General features: G+C 39.8%; 2 protein-coding genes across 2 annotated transcripts in view; one reads left to right on the forward strand and one right to left on the reverse strand.

Annotated features, from left to right (window-relative positions):
• The window catches only part of LOC104135250 (charged multivesicular body protein 3), a 50365-nt gene extending 43029 nt beyond the window's left edge, over positions 1-7336 (reverse strand). The window contains exon 1 of the mRNA XM_035888622.1: positions 7327-7336. The gene's annotated coding sequence lies outside the window, so the exon portion shown is untranslated. The remainder of the gene's footprint in view (positions 1-7326) is intronic.
• Positions 1-15597, forward strand: part of RMND5A (required for meiotic nuclear division 5 homolog A) — a 33605-nt gene that overhangs the window by 7298 nt on the left and 10710 nt on the right. Inside the window, exons 5-7 of the mRNA XM_009648882.2 lie at positions 4056-4198; positions 11547-11681; positions 11853-11953. Of these exons, the coding sequence (XP_009647177.1) occupies positions 4056-4198; positions 11547-11681; positions 11853-11953 (379 nt within the window). The remainder of the gene's footprint in view (positions 1-4055; positions 4199-11546; positions 11682-11852; positions 11954-15597) is intronic.

The following is a 15597-nucleotide window of genomic DNA, read 5'->3' on the forward strand; positions in this document are numbered from 1 at the left end:
AGTTGTTTTCTTTTGATGGGGCTGGGTTTGGAAGTGTTTAGGGTAAAGCCACTCTTGAGCAGGAAGTAAACACGGCCTCCTAAGCCTTGCCTGTGTTCTACAGCTGATGTTGAGCCCGCGCAGGCGGGCTAGGTGGCCAAAGTGTGCTCTAAACACCAGACATTTAAACCTTGCGAAATCCCTGGGACGGAGGTAATGCAGTGTTTGTTGACGGAGTGGGAGGGGATGGTGAGACAGCTGAAGTGATTTACCCAAGGCCATGCAGGAAGTGAATGATGGCTCGGGGATTAAAAATGGGACCTTGCAGGCTCCTCAGCCCAAACTTGAGAGCAAACTGTGCTATTTCACTGTTGGGCAGAATCTGCTTTTGTTTGGTTCAGAGGAAAATGTGTTTTCTCTAGTCTTGTACAAATACAGGCGCAAAGCTCGCTTGCAAGTGCATATAATTCCAGGAACGTAAACACGAGTGTATTGGAGCCTCTGTGTGTACACAGCAATTTCCACAGAGCGCAAACATGGAACTCTGGTTCTGAGGCATTTATTTGGGATGAAATAACATTCAGTCTTTTTGGCATTGTTTTGAACGGTGTTTCAGTAAATTTATTTTGTGCTGTTTGAAACAGTTTGGGCTTGTGCATTAAGGGCAGTAGATAAAAAGCATGTCTTTGCAAACTGAGATGCCAGCCTTGCTTGGAAAGCTGTGTGGCGTGACCTTTATTCTTGTATTGATCTTTGTAGGACTCAGTGGGGCTGTAAAAATTTGTCCGTGAGAATCCTGTTGCAGGTCCAGAGCTTTTACTCTCTTTATAATAAAATTAAAAGGTTCCAGTGTGCAGTTCCTTCAGGTTCTGGTTGGGTTTTCCATCCAGACTCCGATTAAAGAATTTCTAGGACTGTCATGTGAAGGCCCCGGACGTGTTTTCAGCACTTACCAAGTAAGTGGTGATGGTGTCCCAGCAGAATGCATCCCAAATAGAGCTTTCTTTTAGTAAGTACTCTAGAATGAGCCAATATGTTCCATAGAGCACCCTCAAAGATCTGGGCACTCTGTTCAATTTTGGCATCTCAGGATCCTGGCTTCATACATGGCAAAATTCTTACTTTTTTCTTTGACATGTTCTTATTAGAAAGTTATAAATAGCAGGTGTTTGCAGCTTTTATATACTGTATCCTGAGTATTTTTGAAAATTGATGAAAGTGGAAGCAGCCAGACATCTTAACGTGGACCTCTGTAATTCAGGGGTCTGAACTGCAGAAATATACTTGTGTATGTAACTTAAGAGGGAAAAAGAAAACAAAAACCTCACTGCTGAAAAAGAAATTAATTCTGTAGGACAAGATTTGAGAGTAAAGGTGTATGAAAAGACCGTAAATAGGCGGTGGATATAAAAAGGAAGTGGGTGGAAAAAAAGAAACTGTTAGAAGCTGCTTCAGCCTCTAGACTGGTTTTCTTTACCCCACTCATACAGTCTCTTAAAATTTATTGAGCTGTTTTTCATGTTAAAGCCTAAGTACAGAACAGCCCTGTGCTAAGGCTTGTGAATAGGAAGGCAAAATTTGGTTTTCTTCTCTCTTCCCCTAATACATCTCGCCTCCTGAAGTAGCTAAGGCAGGATTGTGTGTTCTTGGATGGTACAGATGTGGCTGGCTGAGTAAACTTGGCTTTGGACTCTGCTTCTGCCTCATGCTTGCTAATGTTTGGTTTTTTTTTTTTTTAAATGGTGATTGTACATACACAATACAGAGAGAAGCTGTCAGTCTGTAGTGTTCTGTGAAGACTGAACTACTGGTACGACTGTAGACTTTCTGCTGCTGATTTGTTAGAAGTAGCACATAGTTTAATTAAAGGTGAAGGAGATGGGTGCAGGGGGAAATCTTTTTTCTCTTATGGCTCTGATATCTTTTCCTGTGTAGGCATTTTCATTGCTTTACTGTAGGTGGTTTCTGCTACAGTAAGTGTTAGGGGCCAGTAATTCACTTATTTGCCGAGGATAAAGACAGTTACGCATGTAAGTTGTTTGGGTTTTAGCTTAATGGCAAGTCTTGCAAAAAATGGCTGTTAAGAGAGTGTGTGTTAACCTCTCTGTTTATTGGGGAATGAGCATTTCCATTTGGCTTGTTGCGTAATCTTTGACTGATCATTTTATCTTGGCAAAAGTCATGAGAGAGTTATTTAAGAGCCTTCATATGATCTTATATGTCTATCATAAAAATAAAATAGCAACCAAGAAATAATGATTATTCTTGAAATAATTTTAGGAGGCGAACTTTATGTAATAGTTCAGTGAAATTTTCATTTTTAATTTAGGATGTGAAGAGTCGAGTTGGTGAACGTGTGCTGAAGAGACTGTTTCAGTCCTGTCACTCCTCACTTATTTGCTGGGAAAAATGTAAAAGCCCTATTAGCTGTTTGCCCGGAAGGTGATCATTAGCTTCGTGGGACTGGAGGGAGGAAAAAAAAAAAAGTTAAAACTTCTTTTTTTTAAAATTTTCTTAAAAGCTATGGCAGCTGCAAAAATGCTATTAAAGCTTCCTCAGCTGGGACTTGGGATGAACAGGAGCTGTGTACTTTTCTAGAGCTGAGCCAGTTTTAGTGCGTAACAACAGAAGGTTGGTTTTGCTTTTGACGTCAGCAGCAGGGTTGAGAGTTAGGATGCATAAAGGAAGGTATCTAGAATAAGTGGCTTTTCTCTGGATTTCCTTTGCTCTCTCTGAGGCATATTTTTAAGTGTAAGCTGTAAGAGTTACAGTTTGTTTCTGTTGTTCTCGGGTTGCCGGTCCTGCAGCAGCAGTTTGACGCGCCTGTGTTTTGTTCTCCATGAAATACTAGAAACTGGACTCTAAAGTGCTGCTGAAACCAAAGGCGTATTAAAATACAAAATGAGAAAGGAACAAACTTTATGGAAAACGCTGTTGCTTTTTAAAACCTTTCTTCTGAAGAGATGTTTTGGGGATTTTATTTATTTTTTTTTTTTCCACGTGAAGGGTTTGGATCCGGAATGTTAGGGAAGCATTTCTGGGCTGCTCTCCCACAAATTAGCCTTCCTGTGCAGTTGAAGGGTGCTAAGTCTGTGTCCCTAAAGGAAAAATTCTTCATGTAGAATGAACTTTGAGGAAGGAAAGATCTTCAGAGGTAAGACTGGAAAAGAGATTCTCCTTGTATTTTGAAAGCAAAAGCTGGAAGAAAGGACTGGAGTAAAGCTCAAAAAACGCTAATTTTTTTCCAACTAAAGCTACTGAGTGATGTTTCAGTCAAGGCATGAAGGGTGTAAACTGTTAAGTGCGGTGGTGTGGTTGGGGCTTGTAAACCTTTCGTTTACTCTTTTATTCACAGAATGCATCATGTAGTATTGAACCTTTTGGTTGGACGTCAGTTTGAAAATGTCACAGTTTCCAGAGCATACATGCTAGAACAGGAAAGAGAGGACCTGATGTTCACAGTCAGGTCCTTTATGGGCTGTTTCTCATCCATCGAGGAGAATTTGAGACTGCCTGGCTGAACTGTTTAGAGCTGTTTCCAGAAGTTGGGAAGGAAAAGTTTCATACAGCTCAAATGCGAATAGAGTTTGATTTTAAGAGGGTAGAGGGGCAAGAACGAATTGGGTTCTCATTAATTCAAATTTTGTTTGCACCTTATTGAAGTTAAACATGATGTTCTGATGTATCTTTGGGGAACTGTCTAAAAGAAAACTGATCCTGTATTAGGTTCGGTAGCTTCCTATTATATCCTGTGAGGTCTGTGAATTGGGGTGTTTCTTTGAGACATATGTATTAATGTACTGTGACTGAGCCACATGAGATCTTTACATTAATTTTTTAAACTGTTGCACTTGTTCAGTGTTATTGTGCACCTGACTGGATTCCTAATTCCACAGGTGAGCCGTGTCCTGCACAACTTCCTTTGTTTAAACTGATGTTGCTTTGCAAATACTCTCTAGACTGCATTGCTTTCTTTTAATACCATTTATTGTCTTTATATGTTCTGGCATATTGAGAGGTTTAATGTTATCATTTGTTTGTAGCAAAGTTAGTAATTTTCCTCTCTTTTTATCTAGATCAAGATGGAGACTTGTCAGGGACAATTTCACTTGTTATGACACAGTGTTGTAAAAGAATAAAAGACACAGTTCAAAAGCTGGCCTCCGATCATAAAGACATTCACAGCAGCGTATCCCGGGTTGGAAAAGCCATTGATAAGGTATTTATGTTGTGGTTTGATTGTATTATCTCATATATTCTTTGATGTGTACTTTGCTTTTCAATATTTGGATTTATATTGCAATTGATCTTAATTAAATCTTCCTGCAAACTGCAGAAGCGTAGGCCTGGGGCAGAGGCAAGACAGTGGGATGTACAGTACTTGCTTTTGGAACTCGTTGTATACAGAGTACTCCTCCTGGGGCAGCTCAAATCTCTTAATTTCCAAGAGAACATGCCCTATAGATATTACTAGACTTAGTATCTGTTATATCAGCTTAGCAAAGCGTTTGCTTCACTATCTGTCTCAATAAGAAATACTGTGGGTGTTTTATGTATATTGCATTTCTAGTTAATTTTCAGTAGCAAATGACTCAGAAGTGGCATTCTGTTCTAGAAGGCAGCTTAAAAACGGAGAGAATTTTTTTGAGAAAGATATTTTATACATGTTTCAGGTGTGGTTTTGGTTCTTAGGGGTTAATTTGATAACACACAGTGTTCTTAATGTGTGTGGTGTAGATTAAACTTTTTGTAGTTTCTGTGTCTATGCCGTAACAAATAATAAGGTAGGGCAGCTTATCTTTGATGCTTCTTGGAGACACTCTTACATGAATTCCAGGTTTAAGAATAACTGGCATCTGAATATATTTTGTAGGTAGGTATTATTAACAGTTCTTTGAAATGGTGCTAAAACTTGGTGGTGTTTTTTTGTTGGTTTTTTTTTTTTTTTTGTGGTGAGCAATACCATATATATACACTTTGAGGTCATGCTTTTCTCAGTCAGTGTGTTTTTTCGTATAAAGTAGTTCTGTGGGCAAGGAGTCTTGTACTTGCTTTTTTTGGACATTCTTATGTGGTAGTTTCATATCAAAACATGATTATGTTGATAGGGTCTTAACATTTGGTTTGAAGTGCACTTTATAATCTTACTGAGGAATATGCTAGTAAATGAGTCTTCTCATCTGGACAAAGACATTTGTAGCATTACAGAATACTCATTTGTCCTTTGGGAATCTCATTTAAACTTTGTTAGTAATGATAATCTCTTAAAGCATAATTTCACAGTAGCACAAAGAAGGGACAAAGTACATAACACTGCATTATTGGGGAGAGTATCAGTGCAGCTGTTATATTTTTCTTTATATCTCTGATTGACCATCATGGTGAGCTCAAACTTTATGCTAATAGCTTTAATCCAAGGGTCACTGTTATCCAAAGCTTAAGGATGCATCTGTCTCTAATCCTTGCTGCTGTATCTAAACCAATTAACTAGAGCAAAATTCCATCCTTATTATTGGCTTGAAGCCTGAAATAAATCTCTGTAATCTTGTCCTAAGTTTGAAACTTTCCTATTGCGCTTTAGCAAGCACAAACAAGCTTTCAAGTTTGGCTATACCTTTTTCATTTAAATACTCTTGAGATAGAGCAGCCCTAGGTTGTATAGAGAAGGTGTGAATATTCAATGGAAAGTGATGATAGGATTTCTTAAAGCCAAAGAAAACAACACTTGCAAGCTTAATAAAGTTTAGACTTGAGTCTAATCTCCAAATTGCTGTTTCAGTTGTCATGTACATAGTTTTTCCAGTGTTGGTTTTGTCCTGCTGTTTTACATACTATTTTTATTTGAAAAAGGACAGCTGTAAATAAAAGCATTTTTAAAATATCAACTGTGTGTTTTTGTAAAATAGTAGAAAGGGTAGCGGTAACCTGCTCTGTGCCTGTTGAGAGCCAGAAGGGGTTTTTTTGTTCAAAAATGAGCTCAACTTGCTGTATTCAGTGTGCTCAGCCTCTGGCTTTTCAATCTTGCTTAGTGTTTGTGGCGTTTACATCTAAAGACTAGAAGCAGTGGGAACTGCATGAATCCCCCAGTCCTGCTCGTAATGAAGGATGTTTTCTTATAAAGTTCAGAGCATCGGTTAGGATTGTCTCCTCAAATATGAACTTCGGACTTCTTTTTTTTTTTTTTTTTTAATGCAAGTAGTTTGAGTTTTATTAGTTTTTCCTGACTGTAGTATTAAAGGAACTGCTTTAAAATGTACACTGAGTCTTGGCCTGTTTGTCCATTGACTATGTGTAATGTTTAAATCCATGTGGAATTTAGTGCTTCCCTGGACAGTGACATTTGAAGGAAATCTTCCATATGTACTTAATGTGATTTCCCTGTGCTGTTGGAAAATATGCTTGAAACCTGCCAGCAAAGTCTTTGTTGGCATCCGAGTCCCATGACCTGTTGAAATTGCCCTCCCCCCTTTCCTTTGCCATAATATACTTAAGCTTAAACCAATAGAAGTAATTAAGTGTAATTGATGTAGTGAATTAATTCTCGACACATTCTGGGCAAAATACTACTGCTTCCTAAATAAAATGCTCGTTTAGAATTTAAAGCAGCACAGCCCTTGCCTTGACTCATGAGATTTGAGTTTTGTTTCTGTCGCATGTAAATCCTCATTCCAGCATTTTTCCACATTTATTTTATAGGCAGATTAACATCTCTAGAACACTGCTTATGGTCTTCATAGCTGTGTATGCTCAGGCACACAGATAAATGTAACTTGTTATTTTATTGCCTGATTTGAGATTGGGAAACATGCTAATGCTGGTACCAATTTTATGTGATGCATCCAAATTACATCTGTTGTTACATGTAGAATCAACAAACTAATTACTTAACAAGCTTGGATTTTGAAAGAACTTGCTGTGTTACCTGCTCCTGGCAGATTCCAGGGTAAATTTCTTTTTTTCCAGTGTTGAGGCAGGGTTATAGCTATATGTGAAGTTTAGTCTGGTTGGTTTTTAAGTTGATGTAGTCATTGCTTATGAACTTGGATAGGACCTAGATTTGTCTGCCTGCAGAGTTCACTCTGAGAACAGAAGCTCCTAAGTGTTTAAAAAAATGGAGTTCAAATGTGGCATCAAGTATGAACTATGTTAAAGTCTGAAATGCCAAAACTTTTTCTGTTGCTTTTTAGTTAGCAGCTCCTGGAAAGTTTATCTACTAAGCTATACCTTTTTTCATAGCAGCTCTACATGGTTTACATGCTTCTGATCCATGAGGGTTTATCCTTTCTTCCAAAGAGAATTTTCTCCTTTGAAAGGAAATGTTTGCATCCAGGTTTTTCTTTATTGTACTAGCATTTGCTCTGCTTCCAGAACTCATTATGTCACTGTTGTTCAGCAAGTTGGTATCAGGTAGCTCACTCATCAGTCTCCCTGTAAATCAGTGGCTCTTCTGGAATAGTTTGAATTCATCTCAAAGCAGGTTTGATGGGGCTAGTAAATGTTTTCCCTCTAGCAGCCATCTGTCTGAGTAGTGGTTAAGTACCTTCATTCAGGAAGGTAAGTGGAGTAAATGGTAGCTCCTTCCTTCATTTTTTCCCTGAATTTTAAGCCTGTTTTTAAAGGGCCAACATCTTAATCCAGTCTCTGTTTTGGGAAAGCAAACTTTTACCGAAGTTAGTTTTTCATGTAAAAACTTGTGTACAAACAACCTAAAAACCTTTACTGAACATTATTTAATTATGTTGCTGTGAAGCATGTGGCTAGATAAATAGAGTCTTTGCAAGTCGAGCTTTATCTTATGAACCAACACACTGAACAGACCAGGTAAACAAATGTATTTTATTTGTATTTTGTGTCAAAATTCAGAAGAAGGGAGGAATCTCAACCAAGAAACTGAGGAATAAAACTGTCATTAATAATCATCCTTCATATCGTGCTGTTACTAATAACATGGACGGCTGTATGCTGGTCAAAATGGTCCATCTTGTGTGTGTGCGCGAGTCTCGAAGTCCTCGTGTTTCAGCAATTATCAGTAATATACTTTAGATTGTATCGTTGGTATATTAAGCACATAATATTCTACATTTTAGCCCTAGGCTTACCAGTTAGGCTCTTAAAAAAAGGCTTGTTTCTCAGGAATATTAACTAACACTCTTCTAAGCTTAAAACCTGAAAAGCAGAAAATAACCTTTCTGGAGTTTAACTTAGGGAATTTATTTCAACTTTTGAAGTCTTACTAAACCCCACATGCTATCAGTTAGCATACTGTTAGCATTTAAAAAACAAAACTGAGAGATGCGTAGTCACCAGCATACCATGCATGCGTGATGGTTATGAAATATGTAAGCCAAAGGCAAACAGTAATTTGTTCTGACATGTGACAGTCACTCACTGTAATGTGCACAGTCAGTTCTGGAAGCTCCTTGGGACCCACTGGAGGCAGAGCTGTAGAATCCCACATGTAATAAAGACCTCAAATTGTCTAAAAAATAAAGTTACTGAAATGAGAACCTGGTCAAGACAGGGTTGATTGGAGAATGGATGAGGGGGAGAAAGTAAGTTAAGGTTCTCAGGTTGTATGACGTGACTTGAATCTACAGCATGTCTAGGTCAGTATGACTCATTGTTGCCATCTTTTTTGGGATTTAAACAAAACTAATTCACAGTGGGGTTTTGAAAAGATTCTCAAGGCTCATAGGTTGGTTGTTTCAGAGAAAAATGTGGATTTTTGTGAAGGAACTGAGTTAAGTGGCTCTGCCACCTCTGCCCCCGGGCAATGGATGTGACTATGTTTAAGGCGTAAGTTCAGCTCTTAATGACTGGTAACTGCCCAGAAGAATACAGTTTCTTCTTATGGGCTTATACATTTAGTAGGACATGAAACTGCATGAAAAATAACTTAGTCGATTATTTTTAGATTGTTGATTATTTGTTTCCCTCCCCGATAATAAGTAACAAAAGCAAGCTTGTGAGTTCTTGCTACTGCCTCTGGTGTTTCTCTAATGCACTGTCGATGGATTTATGGTACCTGCTAGTGGTGTTTGGACAATAATACCAGAATCAGCAATGGTGGTAAGCCTTAAAGGCTTCAAAGGGTCAGTGCAAATAAGAACAGTATTATTTAGTCTTCAAGATGCTTAAGTATTTTTCAAGATACAGCTTAAAGACAAGCAGCAGGACAAGGACCTTACAGGTTAAGACACACAAGTGAAAATGTTGTTAAATATGAGACTTGAATTAATGGCAATAATTTAAATGCTCATCTTGTTCCACCATCTCTGAAAGACAGAAGAGGCAATTTGCTAGCCTAAGGCTAATGTTTTACTGAAAGTTTGCTAAGAGACCTGAAGGGGGGTGGTGGTTTTGAAGCCATGCGTGCAGCGATGAGGCTGCCCCTTTCTCATGATGAAGCAGAGCAGCATCAAAGAAGATGTGGTGGTGGCTGACGAAGGAAACTAATAAGTGGCGAATAAAAGGAAGACGCAGTGTGAATCTGAGTTGTGCAGGGTACTGGAAGGAAGAATGAGAAGCTTTACAAATTTACACTTCTGTACCCCTTTTAACTTCCCCCTTGCCATTTAAGAGGTGGGCATGCTCACTGTTGGTAAGGCTGCCTCTGAAGGGCTGACCTGCTCTGTATGGGAGGTGCCACCACCTGTCTGTCTTTATTGTGGCTAATCCCTGCATGCCACTCCAGCCCTCTCTAGCCAGCCTATAGAGGCAGCAGTTTCAGTCTTTGAGGCTGACATCTGAATTGTGGTTAAGTATTTGATATCTCCTAAGGAAAAAGCAGCGAGGCATAACTGCAAGAGAAACTTGTGCGAGGCCAAAGTGAGCCCTTTGAAAGTTTAAAGCTGCCATGATGTTGTTCTCTACCTTTCTTAATTTTGCAATCTCCTTCCAACTCTATTTAACTTCTGAAACAGGGTAATAGTAGGCTCCCAAATGCTTCTGGCAGCATTGCTCTGCAAAACCCTGTTGCCTGGCATGTGTTTTGACAAAACAACCTATGACTCTTTGGGTTCCTACTGCGGGTCGGCAATGTTGTGTCCCTGGAGTACAAAGTGCTGATCTAACGTAAAGCCATGTTGCCTGCTCAGATTTGTTCTGAAGTTGGTTATCCAGCTTTGCACTGGCAGACTTTACAGCAGGTCCGGTATCGGCTAACCTGCCACTGCAGCGTTGTGTGGGCTGACAGGGAACTGATAATCATAGAATCATAGAATGTTTTGGGTTGGAAAGGACCCCTAGAGGTCATCTAGTCCAACCCCCCTGCAGTGAGCAGGGACACCTTGAACCAGATCAGGTTGCTCAGAGCCCCGTCCAACCTGGTCTTGAATGTTTCCAGGGATGGGGCCTCCACTACCTCTCTGGGCAACCTGTTCCAGTGTTTCACTACCCTAATATAATAGGAGCTGTATGTCAGCCACGTACCAGCTCTGCTGTTTGCTCTGCCTGCTTTGACAGAAGTGTGCATTTGTGCTAGGTAGGTGTTTCCATATTGTGCAGGACTGTCGATTGTCACAGAGCTGTAGCTGAAGCACTGCTATTTTCACCAAACTTCTGATTTCTGAAGTTCCTTCCTGGAAGAGAGCTGTAGTTACCAGGCCATCAGGTCAGGCAGCAAGCGGTGCAGTGACTTCTTAGACTGTTTATTTTGCAAGAGGTTTGTTTTAGGCAGTGGGTAAGGATTTTTATTCAAATTAACCTGCCTGTCCTGATCATAAAACATGTTAGCAGTTAAAATCCTGGTTTATATCTTGGGTTAGAATAAGTGTTGTTCCCCTGCTGCCAAGAGGCTCAGTGCCAAGTGTTACTAAAGAATTATCATGACAATATTCTTATTTATTCCTGGAATATGTCCGTAGGCCACTGGCCTAAAAATACACGGCAGTAGGGTCATCGGGGTTAGATCTGTAAAAGATCTGTCAGATCTTCAAAGCTCATCCTGTTGCCGGGATGTTGAGGTATTCAGAGGTTTGAATTTCATTGTCGTTTGGGGGTGGGGAGAAGTGACATTTTCTTTTTTCAGCACTGTCTACCCTCCCAGCTATGTCAAAAATTGAGTTAAAGCTTTTGCTTCTAATTTGGTGCACCATAGTGAGAGTGGTGCATTGATAACACTATTTTGATTCTAGTGTAGGCAATTTTGTTCTCTGTTCTCTATGCATTTTCAGTTTTCACAAATGGAAAAGGCCTTTTCTACACATGCTTCCTTCAAAAAAGCATCATGGTCTGGCAACCCCTTTGTTAGTTAACTAGATTTCTGTTAGTTAACTAGATTTCTGTTAGTTAACTAGATTTCTGATTTGCTAGCTGGACTTGTCAGAGTAATTCCTTATAGAGGATAATATTCAGACTTGAATAGCAAGCCGAAGGATTTCTTCTGTACACAGGAAATAATGAAGCAGCCAACAGATATATTTCACTTTGAACAGGAGGTAATTGAGGGCCAACTGAGTAATAGGCAGAAAGCATCAGGGTGGAGACATAGGTGTCCTGCATAATTAAAGAAATATTATGTGGGAAGATTTGTTCCAGCCTATTAACCGTTAATGTGTACATTTCAGAATTTTGACTCCGACATCAGCAGCGTGGGGATAGATGGGTGCTGGCAGGCTGACAGCCAGCGAATCCTCAATGAGGTGATGGTGGAGCACTTCTTCCGGCAGGGGATGTTGGATGTAGCCGAGGAGCTTTGTCAGGTAACGATAAGCATGGTTGTTGAATGTTATTGATGGCAGAAAATTATGGTTTGGGTTAGCGTCCTTAACTGGATGTTACTGTTCCAGGTGAATATTTAAGATGTCAGAAAAACAGCAACTGAATCCCATGTTTTCTTGTGCTTCAGCTAAAAATTGCCTTTATTTTTTCAGGAATCTGGTCTGTCAATAGATCAAAGTCAAAAAGAACCATTTGTGGAATTGAATCGAATATTGGAAGCATTAAAAGTTAGAGTTCTGAGACCTGCATTAGAGTGAGTCTACTCAGTTTTTTTCTCCCCCCTTTTTTAATGCTTTTAACAAATCCCTAGTTTTTCACTTTAAATATTGTCTTTAGTATATTTGGATGTGTCCCCATTTGTCCTTTGAGAGGTCTAGTTACTGTGTGAACCCCTGCCTTCTCCTGTTGTCCCCTCTGTGTCCCTCCCCATGGGCAGTACTTAACTGAGGGTCTTTTTCTTAAGATTAAGGATTAACATTAATCATTTATGATGCTGATTTAAGGTTTGCAGAAGAACCATCACTTAGGGAAACAGTTATCTACCATGATGGTATTTAGCCTTATAGTGAATCGTTAGTGAACCTTATTTTAAAGGGTTCAGTTATGAAGGACGTATTAAAGGTGTTGGGTATCACCAAGTCTTTTTGGCTTCACCAAGCCCTTGGGGTGGGCAGAACTTGACCTCAGGATGAAAGTTTTCGCTTTTCTTCAAGCCACTCTCCCTTTCAAGATAAGGGACCACAGGGTGGGAAGAGGGAGTGAAAGGGTAGGTGTGCGCTTTGTGGGCTGCTGCTGCCAGGGAGGTGCTGATTAGCGCTGGGCGAGAGGTGCGTCCCTTTCCTCGCAAGAAACATCTCTGCGGCACGTGAGCTGGGAGCCTGGGCTGACAGTGAGATCTGTTAGTGAGATTTCTTCTAAACGAAACGGTTCTGTTCATAGAAATCAGAGAATAATGCTGAATGCTCAGATGAAAACCGATAAGTCTGAGGTCTATCAGTCAACCTTAGACCAGAATATTTTCTTGACCTTAGTAGCCTTCGTAACCGTTAGGCATGTAAGCTGGTGCTAACAGTGACAGTGAAGAGGGAAATGTAATCAAATGTCTCATGGACTACTGTTTTGATATCCAGTGATGGATATGTAACTGTGCTGTACCATTTCAGAACAGCTCTTATTAAGAAACCCCCAAACAAACCCTCAGCCTGTTTCGGGGTGTGTGTGTGTGTGTTGGTTTTTGGTTTCGTTTTTTTGTTGTTGATTGTTTTAGGTTGCAAGAGCTTTCGTAAGCTTAGGTTGGTCTCAAAAGTAAGTAAAATAGCTTTGAAGTGACCTTTTAAAAGTAGAAACAATGAAACAAAACAAATCCAAAATTTCTGTTTCATTCCAGAATATAATTAATACATTTAAAATATCTTTTTTGCATTATTCAGTTAAATACATTTTCATACCAACAAACATTTTCTCTTCCCTTTAACATGATCCAACACGGTTATGTTAATTCAGAGGTCACTGTCATCTAAACTAAATGCAGGGATACTCTGGTATTCAGACCACGGTGTTCATAAACTAAAGCTTGGATTATGCCTCTGGGTCATGCAAAGTTTCACCTGAATAGTTGGTCTTTGAATATAGTTACACGGGTGGAGAGCTCAGGTGGTTTATTGCTATTGCAGTGGCTAATTGAAGGGAAGCAACACTGAAATGCTTGGTGTTACAACTGAAACAGGATTTACTGTCAGCTACACCACGTAGTTGTTGTAGTTCAGTAACGTAGCTGTAGTGAAGGATGCTCTCTGAGGACCAGTAACTTGCTGTTATGTACATCCTCTTGAAGTCACTACATTCATTTTAGTTGCAGTTTGCTAATATTTGTTGCTACTTAGTTGTATCTTGTAGTTACTGCAATGTGTTAAATATTTTTCAAACAAAGGAGAAGGCATGGTCCTTCTTCAAAGGAACTCTTATTCCACAGACAGCTGAATGGGCAGAGAATAGAGCGTATTGTCAGCACGGTTTGTATGCTGGTCTCCCTCCCCCACCCTGTCTCACTTCTGTTTATAACGTTTATTCTGCTAAACTCTTTAGTGCAAAAGCTATTTGCTTCTTTTTGCCTGCTGCTGGGCACAGAAGGTCCTTATCTATAGTGATGCTTATGTAAAAAAAAATGATTGTTCGTAAGGATGATCACAATGTGACAAAACTACGGTTTAGGAGGTAACTGATGTCTTAAATGCCCAGTTATTCCGCAAAACTGCTGATGCTAGTGAATATATTTCCCAGCAGACGTGGGTGTTCAGGAGGAGGGATTGGAACCGCTCCTGTAGGGACAGCCTATACGTGAGAGGAGCTTGGAGGGATGGCATTGTGCTCTTTGGGCAAAAAGCTAATAAATGGCAGAAATTGGCATCAGTAAATACAGCTTCAGGGATGCATAAAAGCAGTCCCAAACTGGCCTGTTCTAGGGCTAGGCTACTGAGAGTGGTGTTGAAGCAGAGAGTAGGTATTACACAAGGATAATTCATGACTGTATCATGAACCAGGAAGGGGACTATAGCAGGGTTTACCCATGCAAAATTGCAGAAGATTGGGATGAAAATAATAACCAGTCTCTCTGGCTCTGCCAGTGCTCTGCCGTTGGTGCTTGGCTTAACTCTGTGTTAGAAATGAGGCAAACATGGGTTGACTCGTGGTCACTGCCATCGAAAGGGAGTTGTCAGATTAATGACTTCTGAAAAGACTAGAGAGAGAAGTTAGTATTTGTATCTGATTTAAACAAAACAAAAAAGACCCTAATTGTATTTTTTTTCAGGTTTTCTCATTAATACAAATTCCAACACTTACAAGTGCTACACTTCAGAATTAAATTTCATATGACTGGCCATAACATTTTTCTTCTTTTGTGGGGTGTGCAGTTTGACTTTGTAGATGCCCAGTCTGGCCCTGCACCCTAAGCCCTGTAATCTCTGTACCTCTGCAGGATGCCATTAATTTCCAGTGGCTTTTCTCATTGTAATTTGGTGACGGGGTAGGGAAATCCATAGGTTCTTTCTGGGCAGATTCTGGCCTTTCTGAGCCCAGGTGGGTCTCCATGCGAAGATCTGGAGGGAATGACTTGCAGGTTCAAAGCTTTTGACTGATACTGCTTTCACTTATGTCTGTAGAGCAGCAAGGCAGACAGGTCCTGCTGTTTGCTGGGACCTTTGGGGCATGGTTTAAACTTAATTTAATCTTTGCTAGACTTTGTGAAATTCACTTTAACTAAATCCCAAACCACATACCTGTGGTTTGAATAGCATACTGTAAACTTTAAAAAATCGGATGGATTTGAGTCTCAGAAGTGAAACCACTCTGAAAGTATTGTTTTGAGAGGAGGTAGGATCACAGGTGTGATTACTAATAATTTTGGATGGTGATAGATAGTATGTGGGTTGAATGTTTTAAACATCACTTGTTGGTTTTTTGACTTTCCATTAGAAATAGGAACAGCACGTCCTAGACTAAACACCTCAGGCCTTGCTTCTGTGGCTGCTTTCTTCTGATATGAATCTGTGCTGCCACTCAGAGAGCTAAAAATGGAAAGCCTGCCTAAAAGCTAATTTGGAAAAATAGACTCAATCTTAGCAAGATGAAGTACTGTGTCATGTGGTGGCAAATATTGGCAGGGAGAGGATGGAGGCTCTTTTGATGCAATACAGATTAATATCTCATTAATGTGACTGTGAACTGATACTAGTCTCACTGTTTATTGATAATAGTTTTTTGTCTTTCAACTGCTTATTGGTCTGTGGCTGCTAACTTCAAGCTCTTGTTTTCTTAGCTGGGAGTGAGCTTTATTGCCACTATACCTGGTTTAAACAGTGGACGCTGATCGTAAAAAACAAAAAACCCAAACAATCC

Source organism: Egretta garzetta, unplaced genomic scaffold (assembly GCF_000687185.1).
Source record: "Egretta garzetta isolate BGI_Z169 unplaced genomic scaffold, ASM68718v1 scaffold241, whole genome shotgun sequence".
Lineage (NCBI taxonomy): Eukaryota > Metazoa > Chordata > Aves > Pelecaniformes > Ardeidae > Egretta > Egretta garzetta.